The following is a 27,415-nucleotide window of genomic DNA, read 5'->3' on the forward strand; positions in this document are numbered from 1 at the left end:
TTTTTCTCAAAACTTTATGATTCATGGATAAAAAGATTTTTTCCCCAAAAATTCTCTTTTTCTAATCCACACCTGAATTAAGACCACACCAGGAATACTGCAACCAATTTTGGTAACCATACTACAAAAAAGATGTTGAGACTTTGGAAAAAATTCAGAGAAGAGCCACTAAAGGCCTGGAGACTAAAACATATGAAGAACAGCTGCAGGATTTGGGTTTGGCTACTCTAAAGAAAATAAGAATTAGGGGTGACATGATAGCATATTCCAGTATTTGAGGGGCTGCCAAAAAGATGAGAGCATCAAATTATTCTACAAAGCACCAGAGGACAGGACAAGAAACAATGGTTGGAAACTAATCAAAGAGAGAAGCAACCTGGAATTAACGAGGAACTTCCTACCAGTAAAGACAATTAACCAATGGAGCAGCTTGTCTTCAGAAATCGTGGGCATTCCATCACTAGAGGTTTTTAAGAAGAGACTAGACAGTCACTCATCTGAAATAGTATAGGTTCTCCTGCTTGAGCAGGGGGCTGGACTAGAAGACCTCCAAGGTCCCTTCCAGCTCTATCCTATCCTATCCTACCCTACCCTACCCTACCCTACCCTAATCCAAAAGACAAAATAAGAGAAAGTTTTTGCAGCAAAAACAGCTTTGGCACTGTTTTTCAAATTTGGAATGCTACATCACAATACAGAAGTGTTTTGTTCAGCCTTTTAAGTTCAGCATTTTTTCAAAACTAAATGACAGCATGCTAGGCATCTGAAAACTATACTTCCTTACTGCCAAAATTGCTTCCCTGGATCTCTACTTTGATTTTATTTTCAAACCCTGACATACCATGAAGACATAGTAGACAACCCTCTGGTTCCTTCAACTTCTGAAGTAGAAAGCTATCATTTGTTTTAAAAATAAAATTGTTATTACCAAAATTGAGGACTAATTGTATGTATTCCAAAATATGCAAGGGCTGAAACTGGGGTGGAGTCATTTCAGTCCTCTAAAGTCCCCAGTCAGTATGGCTTCAGATATTTCACAACCATCCCATATACGTCTGGGTGTACTTACCCAGACCCCTCATATTTCTGACTAAAGTATCTGCAAACATTGTATAATAGAATGGCTTGTTTAAAGCTTTATTTCTCAGACCTCCTTATTGCAAAATAGTGAATTATAGTACATCTCTAAAGTTTCATTTGCAAGTTCACATTCCACAGATAAAAAAGCTAAGTGGTTCAGCTGTGCAGGAATGCCTGTAGTCTTCTTTCACCTTCCAGTATTGCTATAATAAAATGCTTTCAGTATTTTTCAGTTGACTAGTTAAATAAATCTGCAAGGCATTGATACGTCGTTCAAAATTACAAAGTTGTATGATGTTTGTTTTATCAATTTCTTTTAATAGTAGAAATAGGAATATTAATGAACTTTTTCCAAAAAATAAAGTTCCACCTTTCCTTCAAGTGCAAGATTTCACAAGAAATATTTTGAAAAAGAAAAATATGATACATTTAATGGAGAAGACTATGTACACTTGGTTCCTGGTTTCTGCTTTCCTTAGATTAAGTGCCCAATTATTGTGGTCTTCCACCTACCCCAAATTTTCCTGACTGTTTAGGCACAACTAATTCTAGAACCCGTGATTATATCACATAAAGTAAAATTGCCAAGTCAAGCTCAACTCCTAATGACCTCATAGACCTCATATAGGCTCTTGCCAACAATACTTGAAATGTTTGGGGAATGTTCTTAATTATTGTGATTTGCTTTTCTTTTTTCTTCCTTGTTTAGTTACAGTCCTGGTGATCTTCTATTTACATGCAAGAATACATACATTTGCTATTCTAGAACAGCAATTCAGTTTTCTATTCTCTTTCTCATAAATACTGCTTCTCACTGGCACCAGCAAATCTCACTAGACTTGGACAATATTGACATATATGAGTGCATGTGGATGTGTGGATGTGTGGATGTGTATGTATATACACACACATATAAATTACATATGGAAAGCATGTTATCATATTTTGATGCATGATCAATACTATAGCTTTGATTATATTTCCCACAGCAATGGAGCTATCATCTATATCAGCCCCCCACCCCTTGGATCTTTTTTTACCATTCCATTCACTTGTGTCTGATCCTTGCAAACTGATTGGACAAGTCCTTGAAGTTTTCTTAGAAAAGGTTTTTTTTTTTTCAGAAATGGTTTACCATTGCCTGCTTCTTTGGGCTGAAAGTGTCATCCAGCTGGCTTTGTGCTTAAGGCAGGATTAGAACTCACAGTTTCTAGTCTGATCCCTTAACCATTACACCAACCTAGCTCTTCTTATAGAATATTGTTACAAATATGGCAAATACTATCAAGGCACAGTAAAATTAACTTTTCACTCAACCACAGCCTAGGGTCCTTAAATTATTGAAAGATTTACAAAATAACTTGCATAAGTAAAATAATAAAACAGCTGTTGCAATTTTAGGAAGAAATAAAAGTAGGCAGTAGTTTAGTTCCTATCACCATTGCAGATTGATCTAGATTGGGCCTGTGATAGATTATCTTTTATACAAATATTAATATAGTCTACAGCTTTGCAGTTTAAGCTTATGCAGCATTACTCTTACAATATAATTCTATCAAAAAAGATTTTTAAACTCATTATTCCAAAGTAAGCTCAGTGGGGTATGTCTCTGGTTTTCAAATGCCATACATGTTTAACACACTTATGAAATGGAGAATTCAGCAACCAACTCCAAAGCTAAATGGTTCCCTTATTTTCCCAGTTGGCACTATTTACATGGATAACCTGATGCAAAAAAAAAAGGTCTAGAAGAATTCAGGGAAGGATTCCCTCCAAAAGCTCTCTTGAACAACTGTTAACTGGAGCTGAAAATTTTGAACAGGTGGATGTGGGAAAAAGAGCAAAAAACAGTCATAGAATTTACACATACTTACACATGTCAAAATTCTCAACTGGAGTTAAATTAACAAAGATTATAGAAAAATCCATGAAAATTTAAACTAAGTAAAATAAAAATAATTTATTTTTTCTTGTTCATGGGTCAAAATCCTAAAATGCTATGTTACATGCATGATTTTAATTATATTTTATCTAATGTTTCATTAAGTTTGCCTCAAGGAGCTATTTTATAATCCTTGGCTTTGTAAGGCTACTACTTTTACTGAAATCAAAATAAATTTCTTTATGTTCTCCAAGCTGTCGTGATTCCCTTTAGGCATGCTGTCAGATTACAGACCATATTTAGCATGACTCTTACAAGTAAACAAGCCTTTATGGCTTAACAGGATATCCTATAAAAATGCAGACAGACAGACATTTATAACCGGAGATTTCTCCACCAGCTGCTTCAGAACTGCGTCAGCAGCATGTGTGTTCAGATGTTTGAGCTCTGCATAAACTGTTAATCTGCAGGATAAGATAGAAGCACATTTTTTCCATTTTCCCATGATTTCCTAGCAAGATTTTCAAGTTAAGTCAGTCAATGCTTATTAAACATGCCTGGATTTCTGACACAAGCATAAGCAAAGACCCAAATTATGCTGAACTTTCCAGTCTAATTTACAAAGCAGTATGCAACCAAACCATGTTATTTCCCCAGTACCCAGCCTATGAAATGTTGATGTCATCATCCAAGCCAAACAGAAATAGCAATCGGGCAGACACTGGTGCAAAATAATTTCCTATCAACAAACTGATTACCTGACAAACCAGCATTTATGCAATATCCATATACACTTATAGAACTCTCCAGGGAAAACAGTAAAAAAACTTAGGAAACAGTAATAATAAGCCCTTTAAAAAGGAGAAGACTGTTGCTCCATGTCAATGAAATTGCATGAAATTCTTCCATCAGTGATATGTATCAAATAATTTGCTACCTATTTTATATATCTGGCTTTTCAAGTTTATATTTATTTGTAAAAATAAATAAATAAAAATCAAATTGAGAATCAGATCTGAGCTTTTTCTTTTTTAAATCCTAATGAATCTAGATTTTAATGAAGTCACTGTTTTCCAATATGTTTAAAACTCCTACTAAGCTAATTTTTATTTTTAAAAAATCTGCTAATTTCTTTGGAAGTGTAAACAAAATAGACATTAGCTGTATTTGATTTCTTAGACAAGTTGAACCTTTTGAAAACTAAATTATCTGCATTTTATGCAAGCTTTAAAATAATTATTAAAAGCGTTTAACTTGCTACTGGATAAGTAGTAACTTAAGCAGAGAACTCTTCAGTATTTCTGCTTTTTTGGTAACACTTCTGAGGTAAAAACATTCCTAAGATATGGAAGTCCTCTGCTCATCAATCCTGCCACAATAGTCACCCTAATTGCACCAAGAGAAAAAAATTATTGCTCCTGACATTTGCGTCAAGATTTCACAAGATGAGAGCAAGGCACACTTGTCAGGTCAGGCTTTTCAGTCCATCTACCATGTTTGTTTAATTAATTGTCATACTACTTTATGTCCTTTTCCTTACAAGTTCTATTGAAATATATCTTTGGCCAACCTAGGTTTTTCCATGTATTTATTTTTAAAACTGTGTTTCCATAACAGCAACAAAATGAAGACATTTGTGAAGAAAGTAGCTAAGAACATGTTACCAAGCCTTGGTTGTAGTATAGTTTTACAAATGACAATTTCTCTAGGGATATAAGCCCCGAAAGTAACCTCTGAGACATCTTCCCTACCCCAACATTAGACCTCAGTTAACCAGTTTGAGAATGCAAATCTAGTATGGTGCTTGTACACATAAGTTTAGGGAAGCAGTACAAAACAAGCCAATTGGGCAATGATGCAGATGGCCACAGTTTATATGTTATATTAAAGGTGAAAAAAATGCTGAAGTGATTTATCTTGGTCTGATTTTTTTTACACCTCAAAAACCTGGCATTTTAACAAGGGAGTATAGACTTTTTTTTTTTTTTTTTATTCAAAACGTTTTACAAAAAAAAAATCCCCCCCTTTTCCCCCAACCCCCCTCCCTTCACTAAACCCTCCCCCCTCCCCCCTGACTTCCCGGATGAAGCACAAGGTATAGTTAAAAATAAAACAAACATATGCTAAGAAAATTTTCCCCCAAAACTATTATACCAATTTTCCCTTTCTAGCTCTGACTTCCTCCTAACACATCCAAAATCCTTCAAGAAGAAAAATATATATATATAAAAAATAAGAAAATTAAGAATTAAGAATAACAAAATATATAAATCAATAAAACAAATTAATCCTAAAGTATATAAAATCAACTAAAACATAAAAATGCAATCCAGTTCATAAAATATCTCCCTTATAGCTTCTATAACCATATAATTTTTCCCCCCAGGTCTTCCTTACATAAACTCTTTCAAAAATATTCTATTCAAGATACAATACAACACATTATAAAATTTCAATACCAAGCGTTACAGTAGCTATTCAAGTGGTCCTGGTCATTGTCTTTCGGGGACAATAATATTTTTGTCTATTAATAATTCAAAGAATAATACTTTTGTCTCTTGCCATTTTTTTTGATGCATTAATCTCTGTCTTTCCTTCATTTCTCCTTTTGAAAAGTCAGTCACAATATTACCTAGTAAATCCTTACGTTCAAAAATCCACAAAATACTACCATATATTCCATCAGTCCAAAGAGAATTCTTGATAAACATTAAGCCTATAAGTTTTTCCAGTTCGGGAGACAGCCTCCTGTAGCACTAATTCTGACATTTCATCCAAACTATTTAAAGGAAGCTTCTTTACATCAGCTTGTTTATTCACGATCATATCTTCATCCATTGCATTTAAGTCCTGTTTCAGTTCGTATTTTTGAGTAATTAAATACATTCTTTCTGTGTAATCCTGTATAAAGTCACGAATCCATTCTTCTGAAAGAACCTTCATAACAAAGTTCTTGCTGAAAATCCCCTTATGAAATACTTAAACAACGTAATATGATCCAACAAACCAGAATCCAACACAATAAGATGATGTCTCCATTCAGTTTCGATTTCACAGCAAGCTATTTGCAGTTAGTCTAAAACGCCATTTTAAGAGAAGGAAAAAAAAGAATAATTTTTCTCTCTTTAAAAAGAGGAGGAAGTCAGGAAATCAACAATACTTGCAAACCAATAATTATTCACTTATGCTTCTTCCGCCTGCTTATAAATCCACAAAAAGAAATCAATTGTTAGCAGAACTTGGACACCTTCCTCTTTTCCTGCTGTTGCAAGAGACGCGGTGGATAATGGAGATAGGAGGGATTCGAAGGGACTCACCTTCCAGGACTTTGCATAACAAAAACAAAGCCCCTAAGGGAATCTACCTCTCTCCCCCCTGCTCGTTCCCCTGCTCTCTCAACCAGAGAGGGAAAATTAAGTCGGGAACAGCTGTTTGAAAGCTATTTACACCGGCTTTTACAATATCCAGCGCGGAGTGCCAGAAATTAGCACCCAGCGAGAAAGGTGGAGCCAAGCGGAAGTCCTGGGAATATAGACTTTTTATATCTACTATAAGCTGTCCCTGTCCAGGAAAAAACATAGTTGGCATATCAGATAGATATTTCTAGCAACATAAATTACTTGCAATAACAATTATGAATCTTAGAAGCATTTCAATAGGAATACAAACTCATTCAGAACCACACACACAAGTTCTCTATCTTTTCAGGATTCTGCTTCATTTTAAGAGATTTATCCACCTTGACACACAATCCAGACACTGACATAAACATGAATAACTTCAAGATATGGAGAAATAAAGCTGAATAAGATCAGGATAGTTAAGCTTGTTGTTTAACTTCTTTCAATGGCAGCATGTCACCCAAAACTGGTTAAAGGTCATATTCTCAGGTTCTCAAATTAAAACTGATCCCATACAGTTAGATGAAACGATGTATATTAACGTAAATAACAGTTCATATAGAAGTGCCCTAGTATACATGAAGACAATTTTATCCTTATATAATTATCTTTATATAATTATGATAGCTTTCAAAGGGCTCTATAATAAGTTTTCATTGGATTATTTCCAGTAGCCCTTAACTACTCAGAAGAGCCCTGTAGAACAATTAAGCCAACTTCCGCTCAATGTCCAGATAGTTAATTTTATACCATCTTTATACAATCTTCAGCCTGACAAAACTGCTCAGTGTTCTACAGAGCTCTACAGACCCTAGGAGAACTCAAATCCACGGCCTATGGTGTTTTTTTGTTTCATACGTAATCAAGAATTCATTGAATCACTGGTTTTTGCCTCTGGAAATTTCACTGGAGCATTTAGAAATCAACAGATTTCGTAAGTTTTCTGAAGTGGACAATTTTAATATATCTTCCAGTCTTTTAAGTAGCAATGTCATAAGACCACACTTCACCAGATGATGGTACAACTGCAACTTAATCTAACATGATCAAATAGACCAACCTGCAGGCCTCAGATTATTTTTATTTAAAGAATTTCAGGCAAAAAAGAAGTTTAAAAACTATGATAATAGTAGAGGAAAATATTACAAGTAGTAATAATGATATCTGAACTTAAATTTGTTTGTTTGTTTGTTTGTCATATTTAAGAACTGCCATTCTTCCTTCCAGAGGGACTCTGGTCAGTGTACAATATTACAAGTGTGAAAAACAGTATATAAAATTTAAAAGAGGCAAGAGATGTTAAGAATTTATTAAAGGATGGGGAAAGGTTTTAGGGGTCATGATCAAACACACAGTTGCATGTTTATCTGCATGCCCCAACCAACAGTACAAAACCATGTTTTTATGGCCAGGGAAGTGGGGGGGACCACTTCACCTCTGGGAGGAGCATGTTCCACAGGTGGAGGCAATGGCAGAGAAGGCTCTTTTCCTGGGCCCAGGAATTCTTTGACTGATAGTGTCCACAACACCTCTTTCCCGCCTGACCAGGTAGGATGAACTGAGGCAATGGAATGAAACCAAGTCCATATGTTGAATGTATACATATTATATGTGAGGACAGATGCTAATTAATTATAGCTATATCTGAAATAGATAGGTTGGGTTACATAATTTTATGCAAAAACCTAGTTGTTGAAGAGGCTATCTCCAGCAAGATGAAAGGATTCAGTTACAGTGGCAGGGAAAGCACTGTTGGAAGACCTGAAAGACCAAGTTATGGATAGATCATTATGGACAAAATCTATCTATCTACTGTAGGTGGATGCTAAAAAAGGAAAACAACTGGATGACAACCAAAATCAGCCATTCATTTTCATTGTGCTACATTATCATATCAGAAGAAAGCATAAAGATATTGCTTTTGGCCTAAAATGGAAAAGAGAATCCTTATATAATTTCAGGTCTCCAATAATGTACAGCAAGGGGCTGGATTTTTCAGAATGGAATTTAACAGAAGAGTTCTCTCCAAGCTTCTGCTCAAAACTGCTTATAAAAAACACAAAAGAACAAACATATCTAATGCTGAAACTCTCCACAATTCTACATATATAAACAGCATCCTATTTCCAAAGCTTATATATATCCCAACTTCAGCAAACAGACTGTCTGAACTGCGTTTACACAGAGCCAGGCTCATTCATCACCTTCAAGTTTAATTACGAAGTCATTTCCTCTTGGCAGCCTTTACTGGTCAGTGGAATTAAGTTTTACATGGTCAGGATAACAAGGAATTAGAAGTACCCATAATTTTCTTCAGCTGTACAATTTGTTAAGATCTGAAGCTTTGAAAAGGAAAGGATTTTTTTTAGAAACAAACATTCCTTCTCGCATATAGTTGCATCTGGAAAATTTATGTGGACATGATCTCTGGGGAGACTTTTATTCTGCAATTAAGTTTGAAAAAACACTGCTAAGGAAAGGAAACCTAATATTAGAAGGAGCCACAAAGAAATGGAAAGGCATCCATTTCTTGAGTAGTACAGATTGTACCAATTGTATACTTGAACTGTGGATTGGCCAGTCACATACAATATATGCCAGATATACCCGTATGTCTTAGGGATTTATTAAATATTTTAACAAATATTCTGCCAAACTGATTTTGTGGTAGTCAGCAGAACAACCACAATTGGAACAACCACTTGTACAGTTCAGAATAAAACCCCTCATTTTATTTTCTCCAAACTTTTTTTATTAAAATGTGCAAATCTTGCATAATTCTGTCCTGCTGTGCTTTGTGGTACTTTTCTTAAATCAAAAGATTTCAAAATTAGAAATGGGCAATCTTAAGGAGCAGTTCCTAGAGAAATAACATCCAGGAACATCACTCTTCCTATTAATTCCTCATGTTTCTTAAATATGTTTTGCTATGAAAGTATTTAATGTGAACTCGAAGGGGGGAGGGTAATACCACTCTTTTTCATCTTGCAAGCTAATATGAAGAATTACTATATGAATCAGCAATTGCCATAGTATACAGATAGTCCTTGACTTACAACAGTCCATTTAGTGGTCGTTCGAAGTTATAACAGCTCTGAAAAAAGTGACATGACCAGACTTCCAAGACTCAGGAACTATTAACATTTTGAAAGGTGTGGAAGTGTCTTGGAAGTCTTTTTTTTAGTCATGTTAATCTACTCAGGGCAATGGTATAAGAACTTATGAGTCTATTTTAGGTACACCTGGAATACGTTCTCATGTAAGACTTGGGATCCAATTATATATTTTATAATTAGTATCTTTCTCCTTTCTTAAAAGTAAGTTTAGGGGATTCAGTTTGGATTAAAAGGGTGTGGGAGCGGGTATGGGAAAAGGAATTGGTTTTAATGCTAAACTAGAGGACCTTCAATGAAATTGAATCTTGGAACAGATAACAGGAGAAAAAAATAAACAATATGTAATTTGTATGCTGGCTACCAGCTTGGCTGGCTACAAAGAAAAGGTTGAATCAGTTCACAGAAGTCATGGGGATCAATGGCTTTAGTCTTGGTGGCAATGTGGCTACATCTCAAGGCCATCTCCTGGGAGACTAGTGGGCTTCCTAGTTAACTACTGTGAGAACAGATTGTTAGACTAAATGGACCAGGAGCCTGATCCTTGTGTTCTTATGTTCTGTGTTCCTGGTCTGGATTTCCAGGGGGAATCCATTAAAACCAATAAATCTGTTTTTAATTCAGTGAAGTACATTTAGGGTGAATCAAGAAAAAAAAATCAGAGTAATCTTAAGGCCATTACATTAACCTATTATATTAGAGTCTCCAAAAGATTGACCACTTTTATTTTAGAATAGGGAACAAGAAGAAAGAAAGAAGAAATATACAGCTGCTGGTTTTATGTTAGCGTTATTCACTTCATTACATACCTGATGCTTCAGTTACAATAAAATGCAAGCAACTGCTTCATGAGTACATTTTCCTGTCCTGCATATCAATTTTATCCAGTCCACCAATCTATACTGCAAATACTTTTAAATGCTGTCAAACGAGTAAATTATAAACAAGAGTTTAAATCAGGTGTCATTGGAGAAAAATCTATGTATTGTTTAATGTGACTGGTAGAGCAAAATGACTGAGAATAGTGTGACAATGTTAACAGGTGTTTTCTTGAAAGTCTAAATCTGGTTATAAAAAAGGAAAGTGGATCTACGGACGCTGCAATTCATTACTATCTTTAATACATTTGCAAATTCCTACTGTGGAAAATCAATCTGTAAAAACAGTCCATTTCCAATTAGTGCCTCATCTGGTTTCCTACACCATAACATTAGATGAATGTTATGAGAAGCATGTTATGCATTTTACCACCCATATGGTTCAAATTTAACAATAACATTTTTATATCCTGCCCTGCTCTTTTCTACGTCCTCCTACAACACAACTTACAGATGTCTTTAATAGAATATGACTTCACAAAGTCATGTCACTTTTTACACCACCTAACAAAAGTTCTCATTTTTTTCCTCCATTTTATCTCTACATTAGATAATAGGTCAAGAACATCCAGACAGAACTGAACATTTTAAATGCAAATAACAATGAATATACTTTTTCATTTTTTATTATAGACAGGGGGTTGGACTAGAAGACCTCCAAAGTCCCTTGCAACTCTGTTATTCTGAAACAACCATCTCCATGTAGCATTCTCTCTCATTCTTCTCTCATTCTAAACAGAATGAGACAAAAAAATTAATAGGGTTGTCCCCGAAAATCTGCTACAATAAAATCAGAAGCTGCCTTATGACTGTTTTTAAAAGAAAAAAAAATGCTAAGGTGTTTAATGGAAAGGATAAAGATCTTTTGCAAGTTACTGTTACTCCAAACATTTTTTTATTTTCAAGAGCAGATTTTAAAAAGCCATTTCTTATTCATAAATTATAATGCTTTCATGCAGAAATAAAAAGGAGAGAAAGCTATAGAACATGGAAGGGGAAGTCTCATATAAGCATAATTTTCATACATTTTAGAAATAATTTCTCTTACCTCCCTCGTTCTACAGCCAAGGCATCTAGTTCATCAAAAAATAATATGGATGGTGAAACTGCTCTGGCTTTCCTAAATATCTAAGGGGAAAAAAACATGCACTAAGATGACCAAAAAACTTAACATTGCTGAAAAGTATATTATGTTCTTACAGAGGCTTAACAGATCCATCCAATGTTAATTCACTCATCCAATAAAGTCTAACCAGGTGGCATTCCCATATCAGTAGATAAATCTGTCAGACTTGCAACTGATAAAAGCACTTGGTTGCAAAGTATCAACATTTTACCTGTACAATCTCTGGCAGCCTGAATCACTTCAAATGATTAAAATGTCTAGTGATTCAGCTGTCAAGTATAGTAGTTTCCAGACCAGGATCAGCAATGGTTTGGACAGATAATATTGTCCTGTACCTGTTTAAGGATTTTGTGTGTGTGTGTGTGTGTGTGTGTGTGTGTGTGTGTGTGTGTGTAAAGTAGGCATACTTTTCTCTCTCATCATGCAACCCATGGTTAGTTTACCCCTGCTATAAGTAAATAAGAATTGTTGTACTGTTAAGTTTATTATACTTAACCTCTCTGACTGCACGTTCAGATTCCCCAACATATTTGTTCATCAATTCAGGTCCCTGCATGGAAAAAAAAGCAAACAACTTTCAAAGATGTTTCCTTTACAGCATTTTTTCTTTTGGATGTTAAAAAAACAGCTTGAAGACAATACTTGAAAGTTTTTTATTTATTATAAAAGTGTTGGAAGACGCATGCTGTTCCCTGATCAATCAACTTAATTAGTCTGGATTTGTTGAATTTCCACTGACTCATAAATAGTCTTAATTTCTGGACTCAACCTGCCATTTACTACATATCATTTGAGGCCTTTTTCTTCTATCCCCATCCAATCTCTATTTTTACACCCTAAATTATGGAAAAAGAATTGTACCACCTCTGCAATCAACACAGTAAGTAATATAATGATTTATTATATAAATATTAATTAGTAATCTTTGGCTTTGTGATTGTGAAAAAGAGAAATTACCTGTACATACATCTTTTTTATATGATCTACTAGTTAGCTAAAGTGATACCCCACATTACTTTTGCAGACTTGATAGTATACATGCAAACATCAATACTTAGGGAGATTCTAGAACAGTGTTAATGAACATTTCACATTCTCATGTGCCGCCCGCATCCCAGAAGTGGCACGCAAAACCGTCCTGAGGCAAATGCGCAGCCTCACCAGTTCCCATCGCATTCCTGTGGTCAAACACGCACTGGCCACCTGGCCGTCGCGCACACGGTGCTGGCAACCCCAGAAGTGCAGCGGTCCATCGTGCATGCATGTTGGCGAACATGCCGTCTCGCGCATGTGTGATGGTGAACCTCCGGCACGCGTGCCACCTCACGCATGCGTGATCCGCCGGCACTGCGCGTGTGCGATGGCCAGCTGACCGGTACACATTTGACCACAGGAACACAACGAGGAGCCGACAAGGGCACGCATTTGCCTCGGAACAGTTTCGCGTGCCGCTTCCGGCACACGTGCCATAGGTTCGCCAACGCTGTTCTAGAACAAATGGCAAGTAATTAAACAGTATGCATGTTAAAAGCAATGTCCTGATTACAAGATGAAAAGCATGAATTGGTCAAACTAAAAGGTAATCAAAATTTAAAAAGATTTTGATAGAGGTAGGTTCAAACAGAATAATATATAACACCCTGATTTTTCCACTTAGAATAAAGAAAAATACATAGGATGAAAGAACCAGGTATGGGATGAAAAATATCTGATTTTTTAATAGTACAAGTGAAAAGAAGCTTGGAATTATGTTCACAACAAACTAAAAATGAATCAGCAGTAAAACCTGGCTCCTAAAAAAGGGAAATTGTATTTTAGGCCACATCAATAGAAATAGTTTCCAAATCATGGGAAATGATAGTTCTATTAGCATTTATGTTATTATTTTCAGTATCTGCTTTGGTGATCGCTACTTCAAGAAATACAGTACGGGTGGTTCTACATTTTAAGAAAGATTCAGAGAAAATGGAAATAATTTTTGTAAGGAAAGATAGAGGAAACTGGGTATATGTAACCTTAAGAAAATTTATTCGGGGCAAATATAATAACAGTATTCAAATACCTAAAAGATTGACCAGGTTCCACAATTATGGATGTAGATTGTCCTCACTTAAGGACCATTCATTTAGCAACTTTGAATGTGCTGGTACTTATGCCTGGTCATTGAAGTTACAGCCATTGCAGCATTTGAGGTCACATGATCAAAATTCAAGCATTTGACAACCTACCCACATTTATGACCAGAGGGTGCATTTCAACTTCCCCACACCAACCTATCTCACACCCATCTCTGCCCTTTTGGGTGCCCTGTACTCCGCCACCTGCTGCCATTCCCAACTGACCTTTGCCATTTTCTTCCTGCCACTGCTGATGAGGTCCATCCTGCCAGGCCCTTCACAAGGCAGCTGCTGGCCTCATGATACTTTCTTCCTGAGGCTGCATATAGCCTTCCTAAAGTCACACGAGGTCTTTCTTTTGAGGCCTCAGGAAGTACATGCACTGCCCCAGGAATAGCAATAGCACTTAGATTTATATACCGCTTTAAAGTGCTTTACAGCCCTCTCTAAGCAGTTTACCTTGAGCCTGGCGAGATTGGAACTGCCAAATTGAAGGTAGCCGGCAGGCAGCAGAAGTAGCCTGCAATACTGCACGCCTGCAATACTGCACGCTTAACACTGCGCCACCAGGAAGAAAGAATCATGCAGAATCATGCAGTCAGCAACTGGATTTACCTCATAAGTAGGGATTATGGAGTACAGGGCAGCTTGCACGCCTTCCCATACCTAGCAGAACCCATCCCTGGCCCAGCAATGCTCATAATATAGTAGTTGCTTGTACGCCATCCCTTAGTTGCTATATCGTTGCCAGGCCATAGTAACACATACTTGTGGCTGGCTATCCAGAATTCAAAAATATCTGCTAGATTCCCCATTGACTTTGCTTATTGGAAGCTGGCAGGAAATCACAAAATCCTCTCTTAACAACACACAATTCTTGCTTAACAAAAGAAACAGGGATTGTCAGAATTGTTGTCACTAAGTGATGCCGTCACATGATTTTGCACTTTATGACTGTATTTCTTAACCAAAGAAATTCTGATCCCAATTACTGCTTTTAATCTGTACTTTAATTTGGATTTCTGTATTCAGCAAATACATTTATTGACTAAATGCTCTCTAGAACTATATAAAGTTAATTATGAGATCCTTTTTTAAAAAGATTTTATTTCATGTTACTGATTTAATAAAGAACAATACATGAGGAACAGTCCAAAGACCCTTTCAGAACATTAACCAATCCTCTTCCAGAAATGTAATAATAATTACTCATAAAGTCAAGACACAGGTCTTCCCAAAACCATTAATCTATTTTAACTGCTGCAGCCAAGAAATAAAGACAAAGAAATGGCAAATTTAAACTGGAAAGCATTTTGTTGTAATTGATCCAGATGACAACCCGAACTTAAGCCCATGTCAAGTGCAGTAAACCACAAAGTATCTGAAGAAGGATACAGGAAGTTTGCAAAGCCAAAGTGAAGTCAATAATCTGCCAACAGAATATATTTTGAAAGTACTGTTAATTGGAAAAAGAAAAGCTAACTGAAATGGCTCATATTTAAGGGGAAAAGAAACACACGAGGAACATTTTCTACCAAAGCCTTTACCATAATTATACATGCTTGAAAAATTAAAATACATTTCAAGCCGCTGCCTCTCTGCTTCATCCCCATAAATTTGTGCTTTGAGATAAATCAAGTTTTAAAACCTACAAAGTTCAAGATCACTTGACAGTCCTTTAGAAATATTAATTGTTTTACATGTCTCTTCTGAGAACTACACAGCTGACACAAGTAGCAACATATTGCAAAAGGTTTTTTAAAATATACATGATACAACCAACCCTCTTTGGGAGAAGCATTCTTGTAGAAAATGTCAAAAAAATGCTAATGTAACAATTTTCTCTTGCTTTTTCCTGTACTGCTCACTGCACATAAAATGCCAAACTCTTTTCCATTCAGCAAAATTTCAAGGGAACTATACCTCCACATGGAGGGAAGTATGCAGTGGTGTACCCCAAGGCTCTGTTTTAGGCCCAGTACTCTTCAACATCTTCATCAATGACTTGGACGAGGGGATAGATGGGGAACTCATCAAATTTGCAGATGACACCAAGCTGGCAGGAATAGTCAACACTCCAGAATATAGGCTCAAGATACAGAAAGATCTTGACAGACTTGAACATTGGGTACTATCTAACAGAATGAAATTCAACAGTGAAAAAAGTAAGGTTCTACATTTAGGCCAAAAAAACAAAATGCACAGGTACCGTATATGTGGTACCTTGCTCAATAGTAGTACCTGTGAGAGGGATCTTGGAGTCCTAATGGACAACCATTTAGATATGAGCCAGCAGTGTGCAGCAGCTGCTAAAAAAGCCAACACAGTTCTGGGCTGCATAAACAGAGGGATAGAATCAAGATCACGTGAAGTGTTAGTGCCACTTTATAATGCCTTGGTAAGGCCACACTTGGAATACTGCATTCAGTTTTGGTCGCCGCGATGTAAAAAAGATGCTGAGACTCTAGAAAGAGTGCAGAGAAGAGCAACAAAGATGATTAGGGGACTGGAGGCTAAAACATATGAAGAACGGTTGCAGGAACTGGGTATGTCTAGTTTAATAAAAAGAAGGACTAGGGGAGACATGATAGCAGTGTTCCAATATCTCAGGGGTTGCCACAAAGAAGAGGGAGTCGGGCTGTTCTCCAAAGCACCTGAGGGTAGAACAAGAAGCAATGGGTGGAAACTGATCAAAGAAAGAAGCAACTTAGAACTAAGGAGAAATTTCCTGACAGTTAGAACAATTAATAAGTGGAACGACTTGCCTGCAGAAGTTGTGAATGCTCCAACACTGGAAATTTTTAAGAAAATGTTAGATAAACATCTGTCTCAGATGGTGTAGGGTTTCCTGCCTGGGCAGGGGGTTGGACTAGAAGGCCTCCAAGGTCCCTTCCAATTCTGTTATTATTATTATTATATACAACTGGAATCCTTTAGTGGAGGAAGAGAATCACAGTAGAAAATTTCAACTTCTTTTTTTGTGTATGTGCGTATGCATCCCTTACACCCTAGAGCAGTGGCCCAAACCTTTTGGGCAGCAGGGATCAGTTCTGCAAAAAAAATAAAAAAATAAAAAAATCCAGAGACCAGGGCCATGGCTTCACGCACTACCCGGATCCTGCACATGCGCAGATGAAGCTTCACTCATTTGCATGGACCGGTTCCCAACAGGTTGCGGACCATTACCGTTCCGTGGCCTGTGGGTTGGGGACGCCTGCCCTAGAGCCATATATTTGATATATAAGCATCATACAAAGTATTGAAATAAATTAATTAATAACCAAAATTGTTTTATTTATAAAAACTAACGGCTAGAATTAGCACAAAGCATATTATCTCATTTAACCTCAATTTTTTTAAGCTTATACTCTGAGCTAAACCACTTTTTTCTTATAATAAATATGTATAAAAGAAATAAATGTGTTGATACCTTCTAAAAGAAACATTGGCTATTCAACTTTTGATTTTAGATTATGTTTTGATTCTAATTTTGAAGACCTTAGTGGAAAGCTTTTCCCCCCTTACAATATTTTAGATATATATTTGATCTATTTGTTAAAGCACCAGGCTAGAAGCCAGAAGATTTTGAGTTCTAGTCTTAGGCATGGAATCCAGTTGGGTGACTTTGGGCCAGTCCAGTCACTCTTTCAGCCCACAAGACTTTGGTGACAAACTGCTCAGTCAATTGCAACCAATGGATTAATATTTGCTTTATCTGAATGTGTGAAAATACTAGGAAGAAAATAAAAATAAAAATAGCAACAACATATTAATATACAGGAAACCATCTGGTGATTTGATGACATAACTGGAAGAAACAAAGCTGACATCAATTTGATTCATAGCTTCAAAGTCCAAACCATTTAATAAAAAAACAAAGTAGCCCTGAAGGATGTTATCTCAAGCCATTTTTATGGAACATGGCAAATTTAGGAGTAAAAATTGGAACACTTTGACTCCTAGTCTTTCCACTCTTATTCTGAATTTTTATTTGTAAAACAAATCATGCCATGAAAATTCAATCATTTTGGTACCAAATTACTGTGGCACTACCTTATAGCTATGAATAAGCCAGAAATGTAGCTAAGCAAATAGTGTAACTTCCTTTTCTTTTTCTAAATGTACTATTCTTCCCTAGACTTGCAATGCAGACTAAGTTGATAAATCTTGAGAACAAAAACATAAACATTATAAGCAAATATATAAAACAGGAAACTAAGGTACTGGTAATTATTGCAATGCCCATCATACACTCAACATGTCTGACAGGCTAATAATTGAAGAATACTAGAGAAGTGTTTTTATGGTATTTGATAACATCATGTTTAAGAACACAGTGATTACTAACCTTTACGGCCAAGAAGTTTAGACCACTTTCATGAGCCAAGGCCTTGGCAATCATGGTTTTGGAACATCCAGGTGGTCCATATAGGAGTACTCCTTTTGGTGGCTGAATGCCCATTCGAATGAAAGATTCAGGATGCTTCAGTGGCCATTCAACAGCTTGCTTTAATTTCAGTTTAACATCTTCCAGCCCTCCTATGTCTGACCAGGATATCTATAAAGCAAGTCACTTTAATTAATGTATTCATTGATTTTTGATAGCTCCCATGTTCAGCAGCGTAAATACCAAGCAGCTACTAGCAGTTTAGTACTTAATTAGATCTATTTTAACACTGTATTTGGATCACTTTTTATTGAACTCCCACACCACAATCAGTGCCAAATAGGATAAAGTATTCAATCTTTATTTCTGGTAATACTGATGTAGTTTCTCTTTAGAAGATCTTTCTCAAGTTTATTGTCCTATAAATGTGTAGACCATTTTTAGGCGAAAGAAGGCCGTTATATAAATACAACTGCTCAAGTCAGAGTCATCAAATGTTGCAACAAGAAGTTGTTAATTCATGGGAAATGCACAAGAAAAAAAAGCCATAAATATAAACTACCATAAGTATTACAGTCATTTGCTCTCTCTCATTGACAATGGTCAAATCATTTGCCTGGCTATATTATTATCTACTATAAAGATTTTTCTTAACTAACCTGTGTTCATGAAATTCATAAATCATGTATTGAAAGACTTTGCTGAAACGATAGTTTTTGTGTTCATGTGTGGATATATTTCTATTCTACCCATATGCCTGTCTTAAAATAGTTTATCCCTGCACATTCCACAAAAATAGAGAATGATATCAGTGTACAACAATGTGATATATTTCCACCCTTGTGAGAAACTTATGACGTTGGAAAATATACAAGGTTAATACTGACTATTCACTTGGGCCCTTCACCATTTTTCATCATGATGGATGTTTTCCTAGGTAAGTCTTCTTGACCTCCAGCTATGTTGGAACTTCAACTCTAGAATATCCAGACAGCATAACTAGGAATTAAAGGAGTTACAAATCCAATATAGTCCCAAGATATGGAGAGGGAAGATTTAAAGACCGCTTTATCTACTTCTGTGATCAGGTGACTGCGTTTAAGCATGACTCTTTTTCTTATTTGCCAACCTCCAAAAAATCATCTTAAAATATTGAATAGAGAAATCTTACTTTGGGTACATCAATTGTCACCTCTCTCATGGCGCTGGGCCTGACATCATTCATTGCCTGCAGGAAATCACTGCGATTAATAATTACAGATACAGACACATCATCATCCAGGAGATTCTCTTTCTTATGAAGTATTCTCCGCAAAGCATGCATTCCTGGATAAAGGACACAAAATGCAAAATAATGTATGGCTTTCTTCTTACATTTCACAGATATTTAACAATATATAAGTAGTAAATGCTGTGCTGATTGGTGACAGTAATAAAAGTTGAATTGAATGTAATAAATGAAAAATATGAGAAAGTAAGAGATTTCTCTTAATTAGGTTTTTTCATCAAGCATAAACAAATGAATGCTTTAGCATTTATAATAGTAATAGTCAACCTACTATATTCCAGATGCTATTGAACTGCCTCTCTCATGACCCAGCTTCTTCCACCGCTAATCCCCCTTTCCAAGATAACTAAATTTGTCATACATTAGAATTTCATCAGAAATGTCACAAAATTTCTAACTTTATCTTTAAGAACAGACTATGTTGAGGCTAGTTGGTACATTGAAAGTGCACTTGTAAACAATGAGTAGTTTGTGGCTTAAGCTAGTAATTATTTACAAAAAGTCTACCATCATCCCAAGTAAACATCCTTGAGACTATTTTCAAGCATTTCATAAGAAAAGGATTTAGATTTCTGATCACCACTATCCATCTTCTTCCACAAACCTAATTGGGAGAAAAAGGGCATCCAAAAAGAGGGAAAAAAGATACCAATTCACTGTTTTCTTTAGACATGTCCAATCCACCAAATTAGTCTTTAGGAAACAGCTTTGGACAATGAAGAAAAAGATTCTACAACTCTCAAATAAAATAATGTGTCATTTTCGCATTAAGTTACTATACCATAATCTGCAAGTACTAGAAACCTGGTGGTGATCAGGGTTGCACAATATTTTTGTGCTAAAAGTAGCATATTAAAATATATCAAAGTTACCAATTTAAAACAGTTATTGTTATATTCAATTGGAAAAAAAACACTTACTTCATGCATTGTTCAAAGAAAACATATCTTTAACCATTTCTAATCCAAAAAGAAGTTATTGATGAAATCTCATACCTAAGAGGGATCACGTAATGTCTTATTTTTCATGTCTTATTTCATATCCTATTTACAATGTTTTTTTTAAAATCAGTTTGCTCTCAACCAATTAAAAAAGATAAAGAAACAGGACCATTCAGCAATTGTTCGAGAAGGAAAGAGCATGCCTTCCTCGTGTTTCCAAGGTGGATCCAAACTTAGCATGTTTAACTAGATCTTTCTTCCCCACTCCTCTGGCCTGCAGGTACCTATTTCTTCCTTAAGAACTGGGGCACTCTGCTATATTGGAAAGTTTCTAGGAAAGTTTCTAGGATGAGAAAAGGGAGTTTAGTAGAGCTTTACTAATTGGTTGGGGGATTTCTCAATCAGCTTAGTTTTAAATCAGTACAGTATTTGAAAAAGATGGAAAAATCTGCTTCTTTCTATGTAGTTAAAAGTTCAGCCCTATTTTCCATGTGGACAATAAAGCAGTTGAAAAACTGAGATGGTTAGAACTGTTCAAAATAAAATCTGAATTATTTAAAGTACACATTTGCCCAAACCGTTATGCAGTTCAGCATTTAAATGAAGCAATGTTTTACAAAACACACACACACACAATATCCAGTAATAAAAGACAGATTGAAGCCAAAATCTTAATCCTTCCTGTTTCCTCATTAGCATCATTTATTTCTGCTGTCCCCACTGACCTTGACCTTAATCAGTGGTTGTGTTATTTCCAGGAATGGATCTAGTCAGTACTTTACCAAACACATAAACATATCTTCTTTTTCATTAAATTAGAAGGAGGAAGAACTTGGTAATGTGTTTGTATATGTGAGAACTGTGTTCTAGCTGTAAGATAGAACTAATCCTGAACAATGACCTCACCCTTTGATTAAAGCTGCATTCCAAAAATAGCAGGCATGTGTCCAACACAAAGGAAGTTTAAAAAACACAATTTGCCAAAGTACATTTTGGATAAGACCCAGCTTTTACTCATGGACTGAAAGACAGCTTGAAGAACATGCCTATACATCAGGCAACACTTTTTTCCAACTCCTTAGTAGATAATCATGTTCCCTTACCATTAACTACTGTGGTAAACTTTTTCAAAATCCTAATAAAAATGAAGAATTGTAAAATATTTATGAATCAAGAGTCTAAATGATATATACCCATTCTTATAAAAAATCCACACAGCTTATAAGAGTTAATCAAAATCAGTTGTTGTATATTTTATATATACAATTTTGAATTTGACTCAGCATTTGACTTAATCAGAATGCTTAGTTTTCAAGAATGTATGTTTATAGGGCAACTTAGTGTTAAAGGAACAATTGGAAAACATAAAATAATTATGTACCACCACTATTCTTAGCTAGTATTCAAAGTATAAGTTATTAGTTTGAATACTATTAAATTAGTTGCATTATTTTAGATGCTTACCTCAACTTACAACAGTTCATTTAGTGTGGTTATGTGACTCAAATCTATAAAGAATACATTACTATAATGGTTACATTATCTATGAATTCTTCTGGAACGTACCAAGTAAGAGAAACCTAGTTTTTAATTTTGTGAGTTTTTTTCACCAAGTTAATCAGTTACTCTATTCCTCACAATTTTATGTGTTAAAATTTAGAATTTTATTCTATTATATTTACAGGTCTGTATACTGTATACTCTTTTGAAGTACACAGAAATGTAAATGTACACAAGTCTTTCATACTAAATATGTACTAAACAAGATTTTGCTATTGACTCCCCACCCAACCACATATGCATATGTAATTACAAAAAAAGTGGTAATATTTATTAAATTTAAAACCTATCAAATCAATTCTAAATAATTTATTTTGTACTGTTTACTTATTTCTGTATTTCATTATTTCATTCATCATCCATTATCTAGACCCCATTTCTTCTTGTTGTATCACAGACTTTTCTTTCCCTTGAAATCATTTTGTGACATACCCTACTTTTGCTTCCATATAACAAAAGGGACAGAAGCAAGATTCTCATATAGTGATTTTTGATACTTTTTTTTTTCTGGGCCTCTTTTTTTTTTAATTAAAAAAGTTTTATTTTAACATTCATATCCAATAACATATTTAATGTACCATCATATACAATTAATCGGACCTGCCCGGTCACCACCCCCTTCCTTTAACTCTCTTCCCTTCTCTACCTTCTTCTACTTTCCACAACCATCCTCCCCCTCTCTTATCTACATCCTCTCCTCCTTCCTCCCTACTCCTTTCTTCTCCCTCTTCTATCCCTCTTCCTTCCTTTCCTCTTCCTCCTCTTCTCTTTCCTACCTCCTTCTCTCTTCTACTTCCTTCTTTCCCATCATTCTGAAGTGGTAGCCAGGCAGCTCCGATCTTACATTAATTATACGTCTTCGATCATCTTTGTACATTGACCATCAATCCATTTTCTACCCTCATCCCCCCTCCTCCTCCCTTCCCCTTCCTCCCCCCACCCCCCGGGACTGCCCAGAACCGAATACAGGGTATAAAACTAACAACAAAAATTAAAATATAACACAAATCATAATCCATAGTCACTCCTTAAAACCTCAACTCCTTCCAGAAACAAAGAAAATACATTTCTTCCAATCCATTATATATCAGACCATTCCACTCCTAGAGTTCTCAGAAATTTCCGATTGAGTTAGTGTTTGTTCTTGAATAAAGTACATAGTTTTAATATCCAACCTTCATCAATCAATATCAAAACAACGCTCCATCTTCCAATATTCACCAAGGGTTCTTCTAAAATGTCTTTCTTCCTTAAGCAGTCTCTCAAAATAGTTCATATTTCCAACTTAATTTCTTAAATTTTCTATCCAACCTTCAGGGGTAAACAATAGTCCATCTTTTCACATCTTTGACATTTATATACATCAAATAATATTACAAATATCCAATATATCAATTGTAATAATTAAAATCTTCACTTTACCTTGCTTATATCAAATAACATTATTAAAATTACACCTATAACTTATCCAAAATATATCTATTATAACAATTAAATTCTAATTAGCCATATAACAACATTACATCCATCTCTTAAATATAATATTTAATCCAAATTCCTAAATTTTACTATCTATCCTCCAAAGTTAAACAATATTCCATCTTCCTATTCCTTTATACCTGAAATATATCAAATAGTACCCCTAAAATTACACATTTATATCCAAAATAAATCATTTACAAAAATTAATCATAATCATATATAATAGAATTAAACATTCTCCCTCCCCTTTTTCTGTCTTACACTTTTTCCATCATCTATTCACCATTCAACTTAACATCTATTAATAAAGAGTTCCCAATCTTTAATACATTAGTGTAGAAATCTCGTGCTTTACAAACTGTATTGAGAAAATATTTCCTTCCTTTATAATTCACTGTTAAACCAGCTGGAACCTCCCATCTAAAATATATCTGATGTTTCTTAAGCTCATCCACTAAAAAGGCAAATTCTTTTCTCTTTCTTAACATTTTAGGAGGAATTTCCTTCATCATTATTATATCTTGTCCTAATATTTGAAATTTATTTTTATAAAATGCTTGCAAAATTCCATACCTAATCTTCTTATTTGTAAAATAAATAACCATATCTCTCGGTAAACATTTCTGCCTTGCCAACCAAGAATTAACACGATAATTTTTTTCAATATTAACTTCAAAATCTTCTGGTTTCACTCCCTCTATCTGAGCAAAGGCCTGAATAAAAATCTCTTTCAAATTTTCCTCTTTAGATTCTTTTAAGCCCCTTACCCTTATAGCATATTCCATTAATTTATATTGTAATATAACCCTTTCTTCATCTGCCTTATCTACCTTAACCTGAATATCATCTATTTTATTTTCTAAATTCAAATTAATTTGAACTTCATCTATTTTCCTTTGCAAATCTAAATTAATTTGGTTAAGTTAATCCAGTCTTTCTTCTGTCTGAATACTAGATAACAATAATGGGGTAATTGATTCCTTTAATTTTTTCATCTCCCTCCTCTGCTCTTCCACCATATCTTTAAAATCCAGTATTTCTTTCTCCATTTCATTAAATTTTTGATCTATTTCTGAAAGATGAGCCTCCATAAGGTTCTGTAAAAAATTCCTTAGATTCCTTTAATATCTTCTTTCAATTTCCATATCTGAAGTGAGGAAATTTCCAATATTTTAGAAGTGGTTAAATCTCTTTGCTTGAAGGCCATTTTAAAACTAAGTAATACCAAGAAGAAGAAAAGGAGAGAAAAAAAAAAGAAAAGAAAAAAAATTTCAATAAGCTTTTCTTCTTAAACACTGTAAGAAAAAGATAATTAAAAAAAGAGATTTTTAAAAAAATCCATTTTTTTAAAAAAAATATCTTGTTATATTCTTCTTAAAGGTTCCATGCCAGCAATTGTAATAAGCATTTCCTTAGCTTTCGCTTAGCTTAGCTTTCACTTTCAATACACAAAACGCCATCTTTCATCATCTCCACTCTTGAATACGAATACCTTCTCTGTCAGGGAGTTAAAATCATCTTACAATCAAATGCCAGCACTCCTGTTTTCAGCTCTGTCCATGTTAGCAATCCTTCAGTAATCCATCAGTCACGGAGATGGACGCTGCGTTTTGTTCTGCCATTTGCAGAAGCGTTCTGGATTCTGGAGCTTTTTTCGAACTATAGAAGGAGCGTTCCCAACAAACCACCAGAAATCTTCCTGGGGCTTTCCTTGGGGGCTCTACTTCAGCCCGAATGCTCACCTCCCCCTTTTTGCCCGAGGTTAGAGATTTACAAGCTGCTGACAGCAGATTAACGCTGTCTAAACAGCTCTACAGAATCACACAGACTAAAATAGCCCGCCATTAACGAAGCGGAGCCACCGGAAGCCCTCGATTTTTGATACTTTCAATAAGTATTCTTCCTTGAAAGTTGACTCTACCCAAACCGTAAACATTTTGATCATAATTTCTCTCCATTTCCCTGCTTCTTTTAACTAACCAGGGTGTCTTTGACTGGATAGTTTTTAATTTTATTTTTCTCTATATATGCACTGTAAAACATGGTTTTTCCTTTTTTTGTGTTGTGTGTATCATTCTATGTGATGTTTTTTCTCATTCTCAGCTTCCTTCATATTGTCATTTAACCGAGCACTTTTTTCCAAATTTTTCATCAAGGTAACTCCACATACTTTTTTGGTATTCTCTAACATAATTATTTTCACTTTGCTGAATTCGTTCTGTTTGGAGATTACCTCAGTGGTGGGATTCAGCCAGTTCGCACCACTTCCGGAGAACCGGTTGTTAACTTTCTGAGCAGTTTGGTGAACTGGTTGTTGGAAGAAATCATTAGGGTAGACAACCGGTTGTTAAATTACTTGAATTCCACCACTGGATTACCTAATCTTCTAATATATTATTCATTTCTTTCACTTCTTTCTTTTTCTTTCACGTCCATTTTTTCTGACGATCAACACCAAATAAGGTCCTATCTCAGTAGGTGGAACCTCTCATCACCTTTACGTTGTTCATTAATTATCTCATCTTTACCATAAACAATCAACTCAACTGTGCTCTTTGACTCATTATTTTCTCATATGTATGCATGAACAGGCATATGCTTAAATCACTTCTTGAAACAAGAAGATATTTTTCTAAACAACTTCATGCCAAATCGTCACCATTCTGATTCATTCTTGGATCTCTGAATTGCCCAGTTACTTCTGCACTTTCATTTCATTTCCGCACCTCAATTCATTCCATATAACAATATATCTTTCTCTGCAGGTCACATTAATTCAGAATATTGCACATTTTCTGTAACACTAATTCATAATTTATGGCATACTGTTCAACCTTTATAAATTTATATTTTTATTTTTCTACTGGTATATATAAGTTATATATTTTTCTACTGGTATATATAAGTTATATATCAACTTCATATCTTCTTCCCCTTTTCTCAAATTTCACAAACATACAACATATATAATTTTCTTTCAATTCATTTATTAATTTATACTTTTTATCACATACACCTCTTTCATTCTAAGTGTCAATCTTCAATAAAAAAGGTCCTAAATATTGATCTCCATTTCCAATATATGGCTTTTGAATAACATCTTTAGTACTGTAAAAAAAAAAGAATAGACCAGCTTATCATCATTAATTCTACGATTCTTAACAATTTGCGCACAATTGGGTTAATATGCTAGATGCTCAATCAAATCCCAGTTTTACACCATGAATGCTCACACTATTTTCTGCAAGTTAGAGAATCTCTATTTGAGACAACCTTGCAAACTAACATACTGTTGCCCACGTCCTACCAATTAGGAGATGCATATGTGTTGACTCCATGAAGATATATTTGGAAATGTGAAGAGATTTATTAGATAAATCTAAGATATGTTTACTACTTATGATGGCAAGGGATCTTTATTATATTATTCAAGTTTGTACATTAATTACAAAAGTAATATAAAATTGTTCCTGTTTGTACAAGTATAAGAATTTGGTCCTTCACAATCTGTACATTGTAAGTTCAACTGGGTAAACTATTGGAAGGAGGAATGTGGAATTGTCAGACTTTGTGAATGCTTTGCTGACACATGCCAATTGGCCTAACAGTGTTGTGCCAAGTCACAGAAAACAAAAAACAATATTAATTTCATTTCAAAGAAATGAAACATAAAGGTTGTTTCCTCCAACAAGGGCTATCACATATGTTTGCTTTATTTTCAATGCAGTTGTCAGTAGGATTATTATTCTTGATTTTAAAATTATTCACAGCTGCAAACCATGTGAAATAAAATGACTCAGTACATTAGAAAATTCTAATAATTAGAATATAATTCTTTTGTTAAAAGTTGTGCAAGTATTAACTTTTCGCTGAAGCAAAATATGCAAGTACTATGTCATCAATAATCAAATTGTCCATTTATAAAGTCCTTTTTTACAAACTTATTCATATAATTATCTTATAATAACTCTATATTCTGTCCTTCTTCAACAGCTGAAGATTTACTATTATTTGGTTTTTTTTAAATTTGCTGTTTAAATAAGTGGTAAGATATTTTAATAAGTATGATTAAGCAGGATATGAAGTACTATAATTGCCTCCGATTAAATGACAATGATATTAATAGTCATTTTTGTACCTATCTTCCTGCCAAAGTACCT

The 27,415-nt window shown here is 34.9% G+C and overlaps 1 protein-coding gene across 5 annotated transcripts in view; it reads right to left on the bottom strand.

Moving 5' to 3' along the window:
- Positions 1-27,415, bottom strand: part of AFG2A (AFG2 AAA ATPase homolog A) — a 144,742-nt gene that overhangs the window by 102,004 nt on the left and 15,323 nt on the right. For all 5 annotated transcript variants that reach the window (XM_058192954.1, XM_058192952.1, XM_058192956.1 and 2 more), the window contains 4 exons: positions 19,156-19,310; positions 17,946-18,155; positions 11,977-12,030; positions 11,403-11,482 (listed from right to left, as the gene is read on the bottom strand). In XM_058192954.1, coding sequence (XP_058048937.1) covers positions 11,403-11,482; positions 11,977-12,030; positions 17,946-18,155; positions 19,156-19,310 — 499 coding nt within the window. The remainder of the gene's footprint in view (positions 1-11,402; positions 11,483-11,976; positions 12,031-17,945; positions 18,156-19,155; positions 19,311-27,415) is intronic.

The sequence above is a fragment of the Ahaetulla prasina genome, chromosome 8, assembly GCF_028640845.1.
Source record: "Ahaetulla prasina isolate Xishuangbanna chromosome 8, ASM2864084v1, whole genome shotgun sequence".
NCBI classification, from domain to species: Eukaryota; Metazoa; Chordata; class Lepidosauria; order Squamata; family Colubridae; genus Ahaetulla; species Ahaetulla prasina.